A 15,923-nucleotide genomic window follows, 5' to 3' on the forward strand; every position below is an offset into this window, starting at 1 on the left:
AATATCCACCTTGCTCTATATGTAAAAAGAAATATGATACTGAGAAGTACTATTGGCATAGGCCTAACGTGAAGTGTAGGGCCTACCAATGAATGGGGCATGTAGAGAAGGTGTGCAAAACTAAGAAGATTAAGTTTGCAACTTAGGCTGCTGTAGTAGAACAAGTTGACAATGATGAAAAGGTTCTATTTATGGCTACAATTGGGGAGTCTGAGGTAAAAGAGCATTTGGCTGCTGGATAGTGCTTGTTCACATTATCTCACAAGTAACAAATATTTATTTTCTACTCTTGGCACAAGTTTCCAATCCAAAGTCAAAATTAGAAAAGGAACTTTTATGGAAATCCTTGGTGTAGGCACTGTGAATGTTGAGACTGATTTAGGCATAAAATGTATGAATAGTGTGCATTATGTTCTTGACGCTAATCATAATCTGTTAAATGTTGGTCAGTGAGTTGATAAACGTTATGCTTTACTATTTAAAGATCGAATACTGTGTTTGATCCTTATGGAGATAAACTGTTCACAGTTGAGATAAAAAACTATCGCTACCCACTGAACTTTGCTGATACAACTCATTTAGCTTTTTGCAGTGAACATGACTTGTTTGAAACTTGGCACAAAAGGCTTGGTCATGTAAACTACACTGCTTTGTCTTTGATGGCATCTTAGAATTTGTTAAAGACCTACCTAGAATCACAAAACCAAATAAACTTTGCCAAGCTTGTCAATTTGGTAAGCAAACAAGGAACCTTTTTCCCAAAGAGAACAGATGGAAGGTCACCAACACACTTGAGTTGGTTCACACTGTAATAAGTGGACCAATGAAAACTTCTTCACTCAATGGTAGCAAGTATTATATAATCTTCATCAATGACTTCACCAAGTATTGATGGATCTTCTTTATAAAACACAAGTCAGATGCACTGAACATCTTCAGAAAATTTAAGGCATCGGTTAAAAACTTCTCAGGTATGAGCATCAAAACCTTGAGAAGTGATAATGGGAGAGAATACGTTGTAATTGAGTTTGAAAAATATCTAGAAGTTTTTGGAGTTCATCACCAGCTTACCATCTCATACAACCCCCAACAGAATGGAAAAGCAGAAAGAAAGAATAAAACCTTGGCAGAAATGGGTAGGTGCTTGTTACTTCAAATGAATGTATCGAGGGCATTTTAGGCAAAAGTAGTAAACACTGCTAACTACATACTTAACAGAGTATATATGTGAGCTCTAGATATGAAAACACCTTATGAAATGTGGTTTGGCCATAAACCAACTGTCTCTCATTTGAGAACATTTAAATGTGTCTGCTATGCAATGGTCCCAAACAGTAAAAGGACTAAGCTAGATCCTAAATCAGTTGCTATAGTATTGGTGGGGTATAGTGAGGTCTCCAAGGGTTACAAACTGTATGATGTGAAGTTGAAGAAAATATTTGTTAGCAGAGATATGATGTTTAACAATGGGTAGAGTTAGAATTGGAAAAATCCATGTAGTGGAAAGGTTGAGGTTGTACCTCTTGCTAATGAAAATCTTATCCAAAATGAGGCTGATGATGATGAGTCTGACTTGGAAGATGAAAGCAAAGCAATAAGAGGAACCTGGGGTTTATCATATATTTACAATAGATGCAATGTTGCAATAGCGGAGTCTTCCAATTTTAAAGATGCATACTTTAAGAAGCATTGGAAATCAGCCATGGATGTTGAAATGCAAATGATCAAAAATGGAACTTGGAAACGGGTTGACAGACCTGTTGACAAGAATGTTATTAAGGTCAAGTGGATTTATAGAACCAAGTTGAATCCTGATGGTTCTATAAACAAGTACAAGGCTCAACTAGTTATGAAAGGCTATGCTCAAGTTTATGGGGTTGATTACATGGAGACTTTTGCTCTAGTAACAAGACATGATACTATATAGCTACTTACTACTTTGGCTACAAGGGAGAAGTGGAAAATATTTATCTTGATGTTAAATCAGCATTCCTTAATGGTATTCTTTTAGAGGACATATATATTGAACAACTTGAAGGGTACATACAAGCAAGAGATGAAATTAAGGCACGTAAACTAATCAAAGCTTTGTATGGCCTAAAACAGGCTCTTAGGGCTTGGTACACAAAAATAGATGATTATTTCAAGAGCCAGGGGTTTCAAAGAAGCATCAATGAATCAACCTTGTGTGAAAAATTTGAATGGATCCTTGTTGCCGGTAGTTGCCCTATATGTGGATGATCTCTTGATAACTGGACCTGAAGATGAGTAGTTGACTGAATTTAAGCAACATATGAAAAAAGTCTTTGAGATAACTGATTTGGGAACAATGACTTATTTTTTGGGCATGGAGGTTGAGAAGGTTGAAAACCAAGTAACTTTGCATCAAACAAAATATGCAAAGGATCTAATAAAAAGATTCAATATGAAAAACTGTAAGGCTGTTAGTTTCTCACTATGCACTTGTGCTAAATTCAATAAAGAAGATGGTTATGCAAAAGCTGATGGGCAAAGTTATAGAAGTATTATTGGATCCCTATTATACTTGTCTGCTACAAGGCCAGATATAATTTTTGCTACATGTTTACTCTCCGAATTCATGCAAGAGCCTTTTTGAGTTTCACTTTACAACTACAAAGAGAAATTTGAGGTATGTGAAGGGCACCTTTAATTTTGGATTAATGTATCTGAAGCAAGAAAGTAGTGAACTGATTGGCTAGTCAGACAGTGATTGGGTTGGATCATTGGATGTTTCTTGTTTAGCAGTGCTGCATTTGCTTGGAATTCGAAGAAGCAACAAATAGTAGTATAGTCAACAGTTGAAGCAAAGTATATAGCTTGTGCAGCTACTACTAATCATGCCTTATGCTCAAGGAAGATACTAGTTGAATTGGGCTTTAATTTTGACAAGGGAACTCTCATATATGTGGAAAACTCTTCTGCTATAGCCAGAGCTCGAAATCCTATTCAACATGGTCGCACAAAGCACATAAGAGATAAGTACCATGCCTTCAGGGAATCTGTCAAAGATAACCTTATCACTCTACAGCATTGTCCTACTGAAGATCAGGTTGTTGATATTTTCACCAAAAGCTTGGGAAAAGAGAGGTTTGAGTATCTGAGAACATGCTTAGGAGTCCTTCAGATCAAGGATCAAGGGGCTCTTTCAGGGAGTTGATCTTGAATCTGGTGATTATCAGGAGGCAAGAATCAACAGTTTGTTCAAATAATGAATATGGTTGTTGGTTGGCCATTAGTGTTGTTTTAATTTGAGTTTTTATTTGGTTTTTTTCTAAAGCAGTTCTTTTTCATGTCGTTTATAGCTTTATGTTTCAATTAGTTGAAATAGCAACTACCTGTATCGTATGAGTGAATATTTTGTATTAAACGCATTGTTAGTGTGCCGTTTTTTATGTTTGTAGCTATTGACTTATCAACCTATGTGTCCGACTTTACCATTGAGTTTGCACAAAAAACAATTCATTGCTTTTGGCGCTTTAGCTGAATCATTCCGATTTAGCCTCCCAAGGCTAGATCTATGGAACCGTTATTCTTGAAAATATATAGTTATAGATATGAAATAGAGATGATGTTGAGTGAGTGTCAATTATTCCTCTATAGAGCTTCCTCTGATCTTTGCTGTTTTAGTTATCTGGTTCTCTGGGTTTTAATACTTAGTGAGCTTGAATTTCTAAAACTTCAACAGAAAAAATAAATAAATTTCAAATCCTTACCTAAGCAATTAATATTGCTTGTGAGGTTAGGGTTTACGAAAGTAAGAAGCAAAATGTATTTTATAATAGCAGCATGGAATTACACGTTAGCCAATATGTATCGTAACATTTATCAATGTTTTTGATGTCGAACAAAGTCAATACAATATATATATATATATTTATAAAAGTTTGTTTTTTTTTTTGGAATTTCGATCTTGACTTTGTAATGAACAATGTATTATGTATGTATCTAGTACTGAACAAGAAAAACATTAATCATGCACAGGGCAGTGTTCCTTTAAGCCAGAAATGGAATTACATTAAGCAAGTAAAGTGGACACAGATCTTATATACATAACAATCGAAAACAGGCTTCCACTCAAATATGGCAACAAAAATATCTGAATAGAGAGGGTTATCAAACAAGTTTCATGCTGGCCTTGTATATCTCTAAAACAAGTTCATTTACAGGGATCACATACAGTAGTCATCAGAGGCCAGTGTTGGGATTGTTTCCAGCAAGGATAAGAGAGATTTCCAAGCCTCGGCTGAAAGCTTGGTTGAACATGAGCCGGGTCTGGAATGTTGATACAAATGGGAACCATGAGAAAAATGCAATAGGAACAAAGATAAGCATTCCCATTCCAGCATCATATAAAAGTGCAATTGACCGGATTGACTTCCACAACCCTAGCTTTTTCACCAAAGGCTTCCAAGCTGCAGCAATCTGCATATAATTGATCATATTGGAGTGTTCATGAAAATGGAAACATCTAAAACAAATGGGCACACCTAACTCCTCTTATTGTTGAAGAGAAAAACCAACAATACATATGTTCAAAAGGGGGATTTGTAACCAAAAACTGCAGCCAGCGAATCATTATTAAATGTGAAGATAAACTTACGCAAAGGATTCCCCATCCAGTGGGAACAAATGCTAAGATGCTAGCAAATATGTCTGGAATAGTCAAGTCTGTGAACACAACTGCAGCAGCTAAACCAGCTATTGCAACCAAGAAGGAGAGCCCTTGGATGAAGCGCAGCAGAAGCTGGAAATTAACTGATATCTTCTGGCTGAAGGTGAATACCTGTTTACTCACAGAGGTAAAATACATTTACAAACCAAATATCTTAATTAAGCATTCAATATCTATGCTGTGGTAAAATGTGCAAATTGATACCTGAAAGAATAAAAATGTACAATTTGCACCCTGAACTTTCAAATCATTTATCATTTTAACCCAAACTATAACACCACAAATGTAACCTGCCTATATATATTGCATTTGACCAATATTACCACGCCTACACCAAATGGAACCATTAACATCTTTTTCAATGCTAGTTAAAATATTTTTTTCCACTTATATGGTAAAAATCCCATATATGATTAGTCAATTCTTCAATGAAACATGGCATCCACATGAAATTTTCACAAAATATTTAACATTTCTGTTTAACACGTGATGTACACATGGTGTAATTATACTGCTCAGATGTCATATAGGCAGTGTAAGTTAATTGTGTTAAGAGTCTGGGTTAACATGGTACACTAGTTGAAAGGTCAAGATGCAAATTTCACACTTTTTTTTATTTAGGTACCATTTTGTACATTTCACAATAGTTCCGCTACCACGTGCAATTAACTCAGAAAAAACCAACCCTCTATGTTACGAACCTTGAAAAGGAGTATAAGCACGGCAAGCACAATCCAGGACAGGCCATAAACCTACAGAGATACACAGGCAATTCAAGTTACAGAAATTCATCCTCACTATACTCTTTAATGTTCAATTTTATGCACAATCAAACCAATGACAGAGCAAATAAGAACTCCGTAAACAAGGCATTAGACATATTGGCCCCCCCTCTCCTTTTTCTATTAGCTTTATGTTTATGTTTGGGTATTTTCTTGGAACACACAAAAGCAAAGCAATTACAAGTGCCACTTTGTCCAGAAGCTTCCACTGATCAAGAACAAAATAAGAGAAAAAAACTATTCCTTACAGACACTTGGGAATCACTTCAATACTAGACAATTGTTACAACTTAAAAATGAAATGAGCTTAGTAGAAAATCAAGAAAGAATAAGGCCCCATAAGATCAGAATCATAAAAGTATTATCATATTACCTTCCTTCAGTCACTTATTTAATGAATTTATTGATAGCTCCAGAACAAAAACTAAATAGAATGAAGGCATAAAGAATCCAGCTCTCCAAAGAATTCATCATTCAGTTAATTCATATCAGTGAAGAATGGTGAAGGAAGGACACTGCTCACTAAGCCTCAATTTATTAAGTAGCCAACAATGTAATTTGCCTTGAATACAACATATAAATACCAGCAAACCTACACATCGATGTCATATTTAACGAGTCATGTATTTGCATACTTTGCATAGAGAAATTTATATTGGAAGTAATACTTGTTTCTTGCATATGTCCGATTCTTGTGTTGCATGTCCGCACATACACTCATAAATGTGGAAACACATTTTTATGATATTATGGTCTTTTTAACAAAAAAAGAAAGAAAAAAAAAATGATTGTAAATCTAATTGCAATAGTGATCTGTTGTGTAGAGGGTCTAAAGTACACTTGTGGTCCTAGTACAGAGACGTAGCAGGTACTTATAACATGATAATTAACTTTCACGTTTAACACAAACAATGCAAGGTGACAAATTCATGATATGTCCCTTCCAAATTTGTTACCACTCCAAATAAGTTAACAAATATTCACATGCATAAAATACATTAATCATGTCTTCTGTTGCCAAAAAGGAAAGGTCCTTTTTCCTCCCAACTATTTTAAATTAGAACTTATCAACCCCAACCCCTCAATATACCCATTTTAAGGGCACATCTTGTTCCTTCCAATTTAGAAGATACAAAAAGCATATAACTTTTAGAGACAAATTTCTGCGAAAAGGCAATGGAGGGGATGGGTATAAGCACTTTAACAACCAGAACAAATTTTGGCTAAAGATGCAGCAAAGCACAGTATCAACTAATGAGTAAAGCTGTTACCGTCAATGATGTATTTGATTTCTGTAAATGTAGCTTGTAGACAATGCCATACTGGAAGATGAAAAATCTCAGACTTAAAATAGTCTCCAATATTCTTCCTCTCATGGTGCGAATGTGTGCCTGTAAATGCAATATTTAAGGTCACCAGAGTGAAAAACAAGAAATTTACATGAAACATATTAATGGACAATCAATTAAAAGCAGCCGAGTTGAAACAGAAAAATGACCATGAGAAATAAGTGATGATGCTAGAAAATTTTGAATAACTGAAATGCAATGACGGTATAACAAGCTTCAACAAGGAACAAGAAATTCATAACATGTGATAGATTTGCTTGCATAATAAATGTAATTGTGAAACAGATTTTCAGTGAAAAGAACACCTATATGCTTCTATTAAGTGGTGTACATAACAACATACTATCAAACTTATATGAAAGAAAATGAGATTGGACAGAACGGATACTTAAGCTCTTTGTATCTGGTATTGACTTTGAATGAATCGCACAATAGTGAACTACAAATATGAGAACTAGACTATTAGATCAAAATAACAAAGTGAAAATTCGATGCACACATTCTAATGAGTATAATACATTTGTTACAAATCGATTGAATCTTCAATCATTGTTTAGTGAAACTTCTATAGCTTCACTTTTATGAATTACTGATACATAAAGCTATGAGCTATGCAACAGATATAACTCCATTAAATCATTGAACAAAGAAATCAATAAAGAGTTATATTAGCAATAGGTATATTTAAGAACCAAAGGAATACCATTTCTTCATCCCACCAAGCTTCCCAGCTTTCTTCTCCCTTAACTCCAATTCCACCTCTGTAAAGTAGCCAATTCGTCCAATCTCTAAAGTCCTCTACAATCCTGAAAAAATGATAAAAGAGATACTAAGCTAATTACATAAAAATCCACCTCTGAGAACAAAAACAAAAGAAGATTGCTTACTTTTGCCACTCAAATCCAGAGGGGTTGAACAAATAGGGGGCAAAAAGCCAGGAGAGAGCCATAAACCAACTGCTAACTGTAAGAAGAATGTACGACAATGCACCACCCTCATTATTCCCATATGCAAGGTACACCACCAACAAAAGCACAACTTCTAGCCTGAATGCAACAGAGGAGGTTAACTTACTATGGTTGGTCCAGTAAATAAACATGCACAGAGAGAGAGAGAGAGAGAGAAAGTTACCCTTTAACAAAATGACTGCGAGAATATAGTCTGTAGTTCTCAGAGAATTTAATATGGCGCACCACAAAACCCCTACCCGTAGCTTGATACTGTTAAGAAACAAGGATTAAAATCTGTCTATATCCCACCCCTAGATCCCAAAATTTTTATTAAAAAAAATGCCAGGGAGGGGGTATGGCGGGTATAAGGAGACAACATACCCTTGCACCACCATGCAGGATTGTCCGACCAAAATAATGAGTTCTTGTACCCAGAGAGAATGTGAAGAAAACAGTACAAAGCTCTATCTGCATTGTGACAAAACTGACAACAGCCTGCAGATTCAATCACAAAGTCCAACGAGAGATAAAGCTCAAATTTGCTCCACTTTCACCATAAAACACATATAGAAAATTTCATAAGCATGATATGCAGACAGAAAGTCTAACTGCTTATGAAAACAACCATCTCATCACAAGTACTTCAAAAGATTCAATACAGAGAATTGTAGTACAAACTAACCAGATAATATAAATATTAAACAATAAGGAAGCATCAATAGAGATTGAATCAAATTGCGACTACGATGCTAGAAGATATTTCGCCCTACACACCATTTTTGTCAGGCTTTTAAATACTGACTGTGATATAAAGCATTTAATCTTCCAATAAATGGCACTCATAATACTAAACTAAAAAGATAATTTTTCTTAAAGGAGTAGCTTAGATGGAAATAACATGAATTCCAAATAATTTCTTGAGGTCTGGTCTTAATTTGTTTAAGAATAAGAAAAGTAAGATAGTTTCTAACCAAAAGGAAAGAAAATAGAATTGCTCACATTAGCCTTTTAGCACAATGTTTAAAACTTTGAAACAAACAACATGGATCACAGCTTTCAATATAATATCTCAGGTCTTAGCCAATACAGATATTAAATCCAGCACAGCAATAAACTGTCGCACAATTTTCCCAGATTTATTATTCACCTGAATTAAACACCACAAACTTAAAATTCATAAAAACACCACAAAAGAGCTGATGCAACAACAGAATGACATGCCAGCCCGTCACTGTGTTCTTGACCACGAAATCACATGAAACCAACATACTAAAATGCAACATGATATTACAATCCCAGATCTATCAATAATATGGGAAAACATTAGGGGAAAAATTAACAACTGACAAAAATTAATTCATTATTAGAAATTTAGAATATAACTAACAAATTCAGTTCCCCGTTATCAGATACAGCAGACATCTATGAATATAGGTCAAAACATAAATGGTTCATATAAAGGCAAGATTAAGTGAGAAAAGACTAATCCAACAAATAAAAACAAGAGGAAAACTTTCCAAAACATGCAGCTTAGCCTAGTAATTCATCTCATGGGAATTAATTACTAAGAAGGAAAGAAATTGAGATGCATGCAGGATAACCAATTACCTGTAGGAAACCTTGCTCCAGGATGAAGCCCAAAATCATTGGTACAGCTGAAAAGATACCAATTTGAAAAAGAAACTGAGTATTTAGAGCAGTTTCAAGAGCAGTGTTATCAGTTATCTGAGCTCTATCTTGCATGGTTTCACCAACTCCAGAAAGTGCCTAAAAAAAAAATTTAAAATTAATCTCTGGGAAAGAAATTGATACATTTCCACATGCACATATGCACATACTCATGTATATGCAAAAAAAATTTTGGATCAATCCCTGGGAAAGCAATCATATATGGGCACATGCACATATGCACATACTCATGTGCATGTGAACACCCACACATAATATTCAAGGACAATTTAACCAGAAAACTAAAAACCTGTAAAACATAATGCTACAATGCATTTAAATAAAAAAGCAAAATATTTGAGACTGAAAAACAGAAAAACATAATGTAATATTTCAATATCAAAGAAATTATCTAGTTGTGTAATTGTTGTTAAAATTTGTAGAGATTTAGTTGTATGGCAATGGCCATGGGTCTGGTGATGATTTTGGGTTTTCATGGAAAGTTTGATATCACAAAATTCCTTTTTTACATAGTACTCTGTTTATATATATTCTAATTCAACTAATAGGTTTGGCTACTCACCATAACGCTTTTGTTAAAGACTGATATATATTGGTATGTGCTATGGCTTATGTAGGTTTAGGGCTGTTTTAGTCTTTTTTATATTCTCTATTCTATTATAAATAGAATAGCCACATTATGGAAATAGACTTTTATAAAATATTGAAAGTAGAAGTTTACATGGTATCTACCTACCAAAACCCTAAAAAAAAACCCCCCCCCCCCCCCCCCAAAAAAAAAAAAAAAAAAAAACGAGAAGAAGGTACTTGTCGAATCGTTGTAACTACATACATTGAGTTCCACTAAGATTGGTAGACCTTGTTAATTGACTATGAGGTTGCTTAGTTTTTGATGTGTTAGCTGATTTTTTTCAATAGTGGTGTTTGAGGGTCAGTGAGTTGGCATCAAAAGGTAGTAATAGCGTGGAGGTTGAGTCCTCACATCACAAAATAGTTGACGTTATGCTAGCTGGAGATGTTTCTAATTTTCTAGAATGGTAGTTTTTAGTTGAGGTCAATGTAATAGGACATGGGAAGGAAGCACATCTTACTGAACCCTTTCTAGATAATGATGCTACAAAGGCATGGATGACAAATGATGGAAGATTGTTTTCTCAGATTGTTAATTGTATTGATAGAAAGATGATTTTTTCAATGCAACATACGACGACAGTTAAAGAGTTATGGGAATTTTTTTTTTGAAAATTGAGTAATGGTTGTTATTGCATAGGTGTTGTTCAAGTATAGAGAATGGGAAGAGATTGTACGATTTATCATAGGAGGTTAGTCATCCAAGTCAAAATGGATGGACAATTATGGATTATTACTATGATTATAAGCGTGCTACTGAAGATTTCTACACTGCCATGCCACTTTCTACTGATGTGGCCAGGATGAAAAAACAACATGAGAGATTGTTTGTCTTCAGTTGGCTATTTGGTTTGGATTCAGAGTATGACATGATTCGTTCTCAACTCTTGGCTAACAAGGATGTTTCTTCATTGTTTGATGTCGTTACCATTGCACTGAGTGCTACCAAGGAAACTGTTTTTACTACTAGTAATGTGTGATCGATTTGTTTTAGTCTCACAGGCTACTAGTGAGTTTGGCAGTGGATATAGAGGAGGATCAGGTGGGGGAAGACGCAAACTTCGAGGAAATCGTGATGGAAAAGGAACAGGTGGTCGTGGAGGTCCAAGAGTGTTATAACTGTGGAGAACAAGGTCACCTGCTCTAAAAACCTACAGGGACAACAAATTATCCTTATCAGTTAGTTCATTCTGATGTTTGGGGTCCATGTCTGGTAACTTCAAAAACCGGTTTTAAGTATTTAGTTACATTTGTTGATGATTTTTTCAGAAGTACTTGGCTATATTTAATGATATCTAGATCTGAGTAGTTTTCCATCTTTGTTCCATTTTGTGCAGAAATTCATACTCAATTTCACTCTAATATTCATATCCTCTATAATGATAAGCTAAAGAGTATTTCTCTTATTGTTTTAGTTCTTACATCATACAAAATGGTATTATTAATCACTCTTCTTCTATTGTTACACCTCAGCAGAATGGAATAGTAGAAAAAAAAAATTGTCATCTTATGGAAGTTGCTAGAGTCTTGATGTTTCAAATGAGGGTTCCTAATGCTTTTGGACTGATGCTGTTCATACAGCTGTTTTTCTTATCAACCACATGCCTTTCTCTATTCTTCAAGGCCAAACACCATATTATATCTTGTCTTCAGACCAGTCCTTATTTCCTATACCTCCCAAGGTATTTGGTTTGTACTTGTTTTGTTCAGGATATGTGACCCCACGTTCGTAAGTTAGATCCTTGTTCACTAAAGTGTATCTTCGTATGTCACACACACAGAAAGGTTATCATTGTTACTCACTAGAGTTGGGCAAGAATCTCGTTTCTCGCGATGTCACATTCTTTGAGCACAGTCCCTTCTTTGCTGGTCCTACTCCCTTTGTTTCTGAGACTAAGTCAGCACATGATTTCTTGATTTATACAGTGAGTACTCCTGGTCTTGATACTCCATCTGTTTCATCAGTCAGATTAACTTCCCATACTGGCTTCTACGTCATTAGATTCTGATTTATCTCCCTATTGCTCTTTCAAAGGGTAAATGTCATTGCACCCATTCCATCTCTTCCTTTGTGTCATATGGCCATCTTTCTCATTCTTCTCATTCCTTTGTTGCTTCTCTTGATTCTGTCTCACTTCCAAAGACTCTTATGGAGGCATTATCTCACAATGGCAGGCGAACTGCTATGGAAGAGGAAATGTTGGCTCTTGCGACTAAAGATGCTTGGGATATAGTTTCTCTTCCATCAGGTAAACAAGCCATTGGGTGCAAGTGGATGTATGCAATAAAGATGAATCTTGATGTTACTATTGCTAGATTGAAAGCTCAATTGGTAGCTAAGGGCTGTGCTCAAACCTATAATGTAGATTATATAGACACATTTCTCCTGTAGCTAAATTAAGCTCTGTTCGCATATTTCTTTCTTTAGCTGCTACTCATTATTGCCCTTTGCACCAATTAGATGTGAAGAACGCATTTCTTCATGGTGACGTACAAGAAAAGGTGTATATGGTGCAACCACCTGTGTTTGTTGCTCAGGGGGAGTTTGGTAAAGTATGCAGGTTGAGAAAATCATTGTATGGGTTGAAACAATCTCCTAGAACTTGGTTTGGGAGGTTTTGTGATGTGGTGTTAGAGTTTGGACTGTTGCAGAGTTCGTGTGATCATATTGTGGTTTTTTGACATATTGACAGTGGTTGTATTTTGTTGGGTGTTTATGTTGATGATAACGTAATTACAGGTAGTGATCAACAAGGTATTCATGATCTTAAAGTTTTTCTTCAAGCAAAATTTCATATGAAAGACTTGGGTTCCTTGAAAAACTTTCTAAGGATTGAAGTAACTTGCTCCAAAAAGGGTATATCTCTTTCCCAAAGGAAGTATGTCCTAGATTTGCTCAAGAATGTTGGCTTGCTTAAAGCAAAGCCTTGTGAGACTCCTATGGACCCAAGTGTGAAGCTTATAGCAAGAGAAGGGAAGGCATTTGCAGATCTTGAGAAATATAGATGGTTAGTTGGTAAATTGAATTATTTAACAGTGACCCGTCCTGATATTTCTTTTCCAGTGTGCAGTAAGTCAATTCATGCCAGCGCCTACTACCATTCATTGAGATGCTTTGGTCTGTATTCTTGAGTATTTAAAAGGGACACCTGGCAAAGGGATTGTATATTAAGATCATGGACATACTCGAGTTGACAACTTTACTGATGCCGATTGGGTTGGGTTACCAGATAATAGGAAATCTACTACAGGATATTGTGTGTTTGTGGCAGGAAATTTGGTATCATGGAAGAGAAAGCAGTAGAAAGTGGCAGCAAGGTCTAGTGTAGAGTCCAAGAACCACGCTATGGCATAAACTACTTATGAGCTTATGTGAACTCATCATTTATTGGAGGAAATTGGTTTTGCAGATTCATCTCCTATGAGATTGTGGTGTGATAATCAAGTAGCTATGCATATTTCTTCTAATCAATGTTTCATGAAAGGACAAAACATATTGAGGTTGATTGTCATTTTGTACGGAAGAAGATTCAACAAAAACTGATTTCTACTTCCTATGTGAGCACAGGAGAGCAGTTAGCAGATTTGTTTACTAAGAATCCTTCTCAGGTTAGTTGTAACAAGCTGGGCATGATCAATATCTATGCTCCAGCTTGAGGGGGAGTGCTAAAGACATATATATTGTTATGTCTTATGGCTTATGTAGGTTTAGGGCTGTATTAGTCTTTTTCATATTCTCTATTCTATTATAAATAGAATAGCCACATTGTGGAAATAGACTTACAAAAAATGAAAGTAGAAGTTTACAATTTCGATTTATTATCTTCCAATACATCTTTGTTCACGTATACGAGACTCATCAAGTGTTTATTGGTAGAATGGAGTAATAAGCTGGTAATTTTGGACCACCTTACGCAAATTGTCATTTACTTTCAGCCTTCTCCTATTGCCGACATTAAAAACATATTTAAGTTTATCTATCATGGGCAATTTTCACGTTGACTAAACATGTTCGATATCCTTACTAGAAAACAAATAAAGCATATAATATGAGACAGAATCCTTCAACGGTGAGATGCAATATGCACTCAAAAGGTCATACATTCTATAGAGCACAAACATGCTAAAATTACCCAATCATAGAAGCATATGAAATCGAGCAGACAATGTATATACAAATTAACTTACCAGATAAGCCTTCCCATAAAGGAAAAAATATACAGTCAGCACAGTTAACTGCAAAATTAGAAAAATAAATTTGGTCAGCAATGAAAATACAAATTTTTAATGCTATAACTGCATCATGCCATCAAAATATTAACTGCATAGGGTTCCCTTGCTTGAAGGATAGCAGACATTTTGAACAAATTGAAGAATATTTATCAGAACGAGTGGAGCATAAATCCATAGGCACCAAAGCCGCAAAAAACTTCTAGACTATAACATACAGGAATTTCTGATAATTGATGATGTCAAATTTTTTATTATATAACTAATTTGTACACCGCACACATGCATAGGATCCATATATGACGCTAACCAGATGATAAGGGCAAGCATTAAAACTACAATAGAAACATTGAATCAACATATAGATTTACCAAAGTAAACAATCTACATAGCTCAATTCAATTTCATTCTACCTTAGCATCAGCTAACAAGTGAAAGCAGTTATGTAACAGTCACGTACCATGGTACAAAAATAGTATCCCACAGTGGTAAAGTAGAATGACATCATTCTAAAGAAGTCAAAAAGCTGCCCAAGCCTGTATACATCTCGACTAAGAACCTGTTCACCATTACCACCAGCAACCTTCCCTTCAAATAAAGCAATCTGATTGAGCCCAACGTCTCTTCCTTTGCCAACCTATAAATTCAAGTTGAAAACTCAAACCTCAATGGTGTGTAAATTGAAAAGAAGACCAGGGGAAGGGTGAAGGAATCATACTTGAATATACTCATGATGAGTGATATTTCCTTGGCGTAAAGTTGAATTGAACCCTACAAAATAAACACCCAAAGTTTATTGATTAAAAAATGACCAGAAGCAATTCAAACTAACTTCAACGCAAGTGATACATGGTATTACAAGACACTAAAGCAACAACACCTTTCCACTCCATAAGATCATTAACTTCGAAATATAAAAATACTAATAAGGAAACAACCAAGCACATACTCCCTCAGTACTAAAATGACAGTCTTACTTTGACCCTTTTTTTCTGGCTGACCTATCTGACTTCTTGAAGTCAAAACTTTTTCATTTCTGATCCTTTCTATTTTAGATGCTTCATTGACATTTTTAATAAAGTTTTTAATTTTTTTTTTTTTTATAAAATTGAAGGTAATAACAAATTTGACATAAAACGGTCAAAGATAAAAAGCTAGACCTGAAAAAGTTAAAAATGGACTATTATCTCGGACCTCAATCAAAGACAAGAAGTAGAAATGGAGAGAAGAGGGATTGATTAAGATTCAGCCAACACCCGTACCAACCCACTCCTCGCCTTCTCCCCTAGAAAAACGACAAGCAAAGAAAAGAAATACCACACAGCATTTGGCAATTCCCTTCATAATAAGGTGATCTTCAACAATAGGGTCAAATATCTTTCATCAGCACTGACACTTAAAATCGACAGATATATCAAACTAGTCTATTATAATTGTCTCTTATCAGGTAAAACATGAATACCAGCATAAATATCTTCGCTTATGTTTATAATACGTGAGGCCTTGCTGATACCACCCCTTGTTATATGGAAAACCCTATCAAAAACATCTGGATGGCCATAATGCATTCGGACCCTGAATACCAAATTGCATATCAAAA

The 15,923-nt window shown here is 35.2% G+C and overlaps 1 protein-coding gene across 1 annotated transcript in view; it reads right to left on the bottom strand.

Annotated features, from left to right (window-relative positions):
* LOC18589673 (callose synthase 9) overlaps window positions 3,984-15,923 on the bottom strand; it is a 38,811-nt gene continuing 26,871 nt past the window's right edge. Inside the window, exons 40-52 of the mRNA XM_007014743.2 lie at window positions 15,786-15,898; window positions 15,042-15,094; window positions 14,784-14,960; window positions 14,282-14,329; window positions 9,383-9,541; window positions 8,156-8,269; window positions 7,956-8,044; window positions 7,712-7,870; window positions 7,528-7,630; window positions 6,747-6,866; window positions 5,395-5,445; window positions 4,622-4,804; window positions 3,984-4,443 (exon numbers count right to left, since the gene is read on the bottom strand). Of these exons, the coding sequence (XP_007014805.2) occupies window positions 4,207-4,443; window positions 4,622-4,804; window positions 5,395-5,445; window positions 6,747-6,866; window positions 7,528-7,630; window positions 7,712-7,870; window positions 7,956-8,044; window positions 8,156-8,269; window positions 9,383-9,541; window positions 14,282-14,329; window positions 14,784-14,960; window positions 15,042-15,094; window positions 15,786-15,898 (1,606 nt within the window). The 3' untranslated portion in view covers window positions 3,984-4,206. The remainder of the gene's footprint in view (window positions 4,444-4,621; window positions 4,805-5,394; window positions 5,446-6,746; window positions 6,867-7,527; window positions 7,631-7,711; window positions 7,871-7,955; window positions 8,045-8,155; window positions 8,270-9,382; window positions 9,542-14,281; window positions 14,330-14,783; window positions 14,961-15,041; window positions 15,095-15,785; window positions 15,899-15,923) is intronic.

The sequence above is a fragment of the Theobroma cacao genome, chromosome 9 (assembly GCF_000208745.1).
Source record: "Theobroma cacao cultivar B97-61/B2 chromosome 9, Criollo_cocoa_genome_V2, whole genome shotgun sequence".
In the NCBI taxonomy this organism is placed as follows: domain Eukaryota; kingdom Viridiplantae; phylum Streptophyta; class Magnoliopsida; order Malvales; family Malvaceae; genus Theobroma; species Theobroma cacao.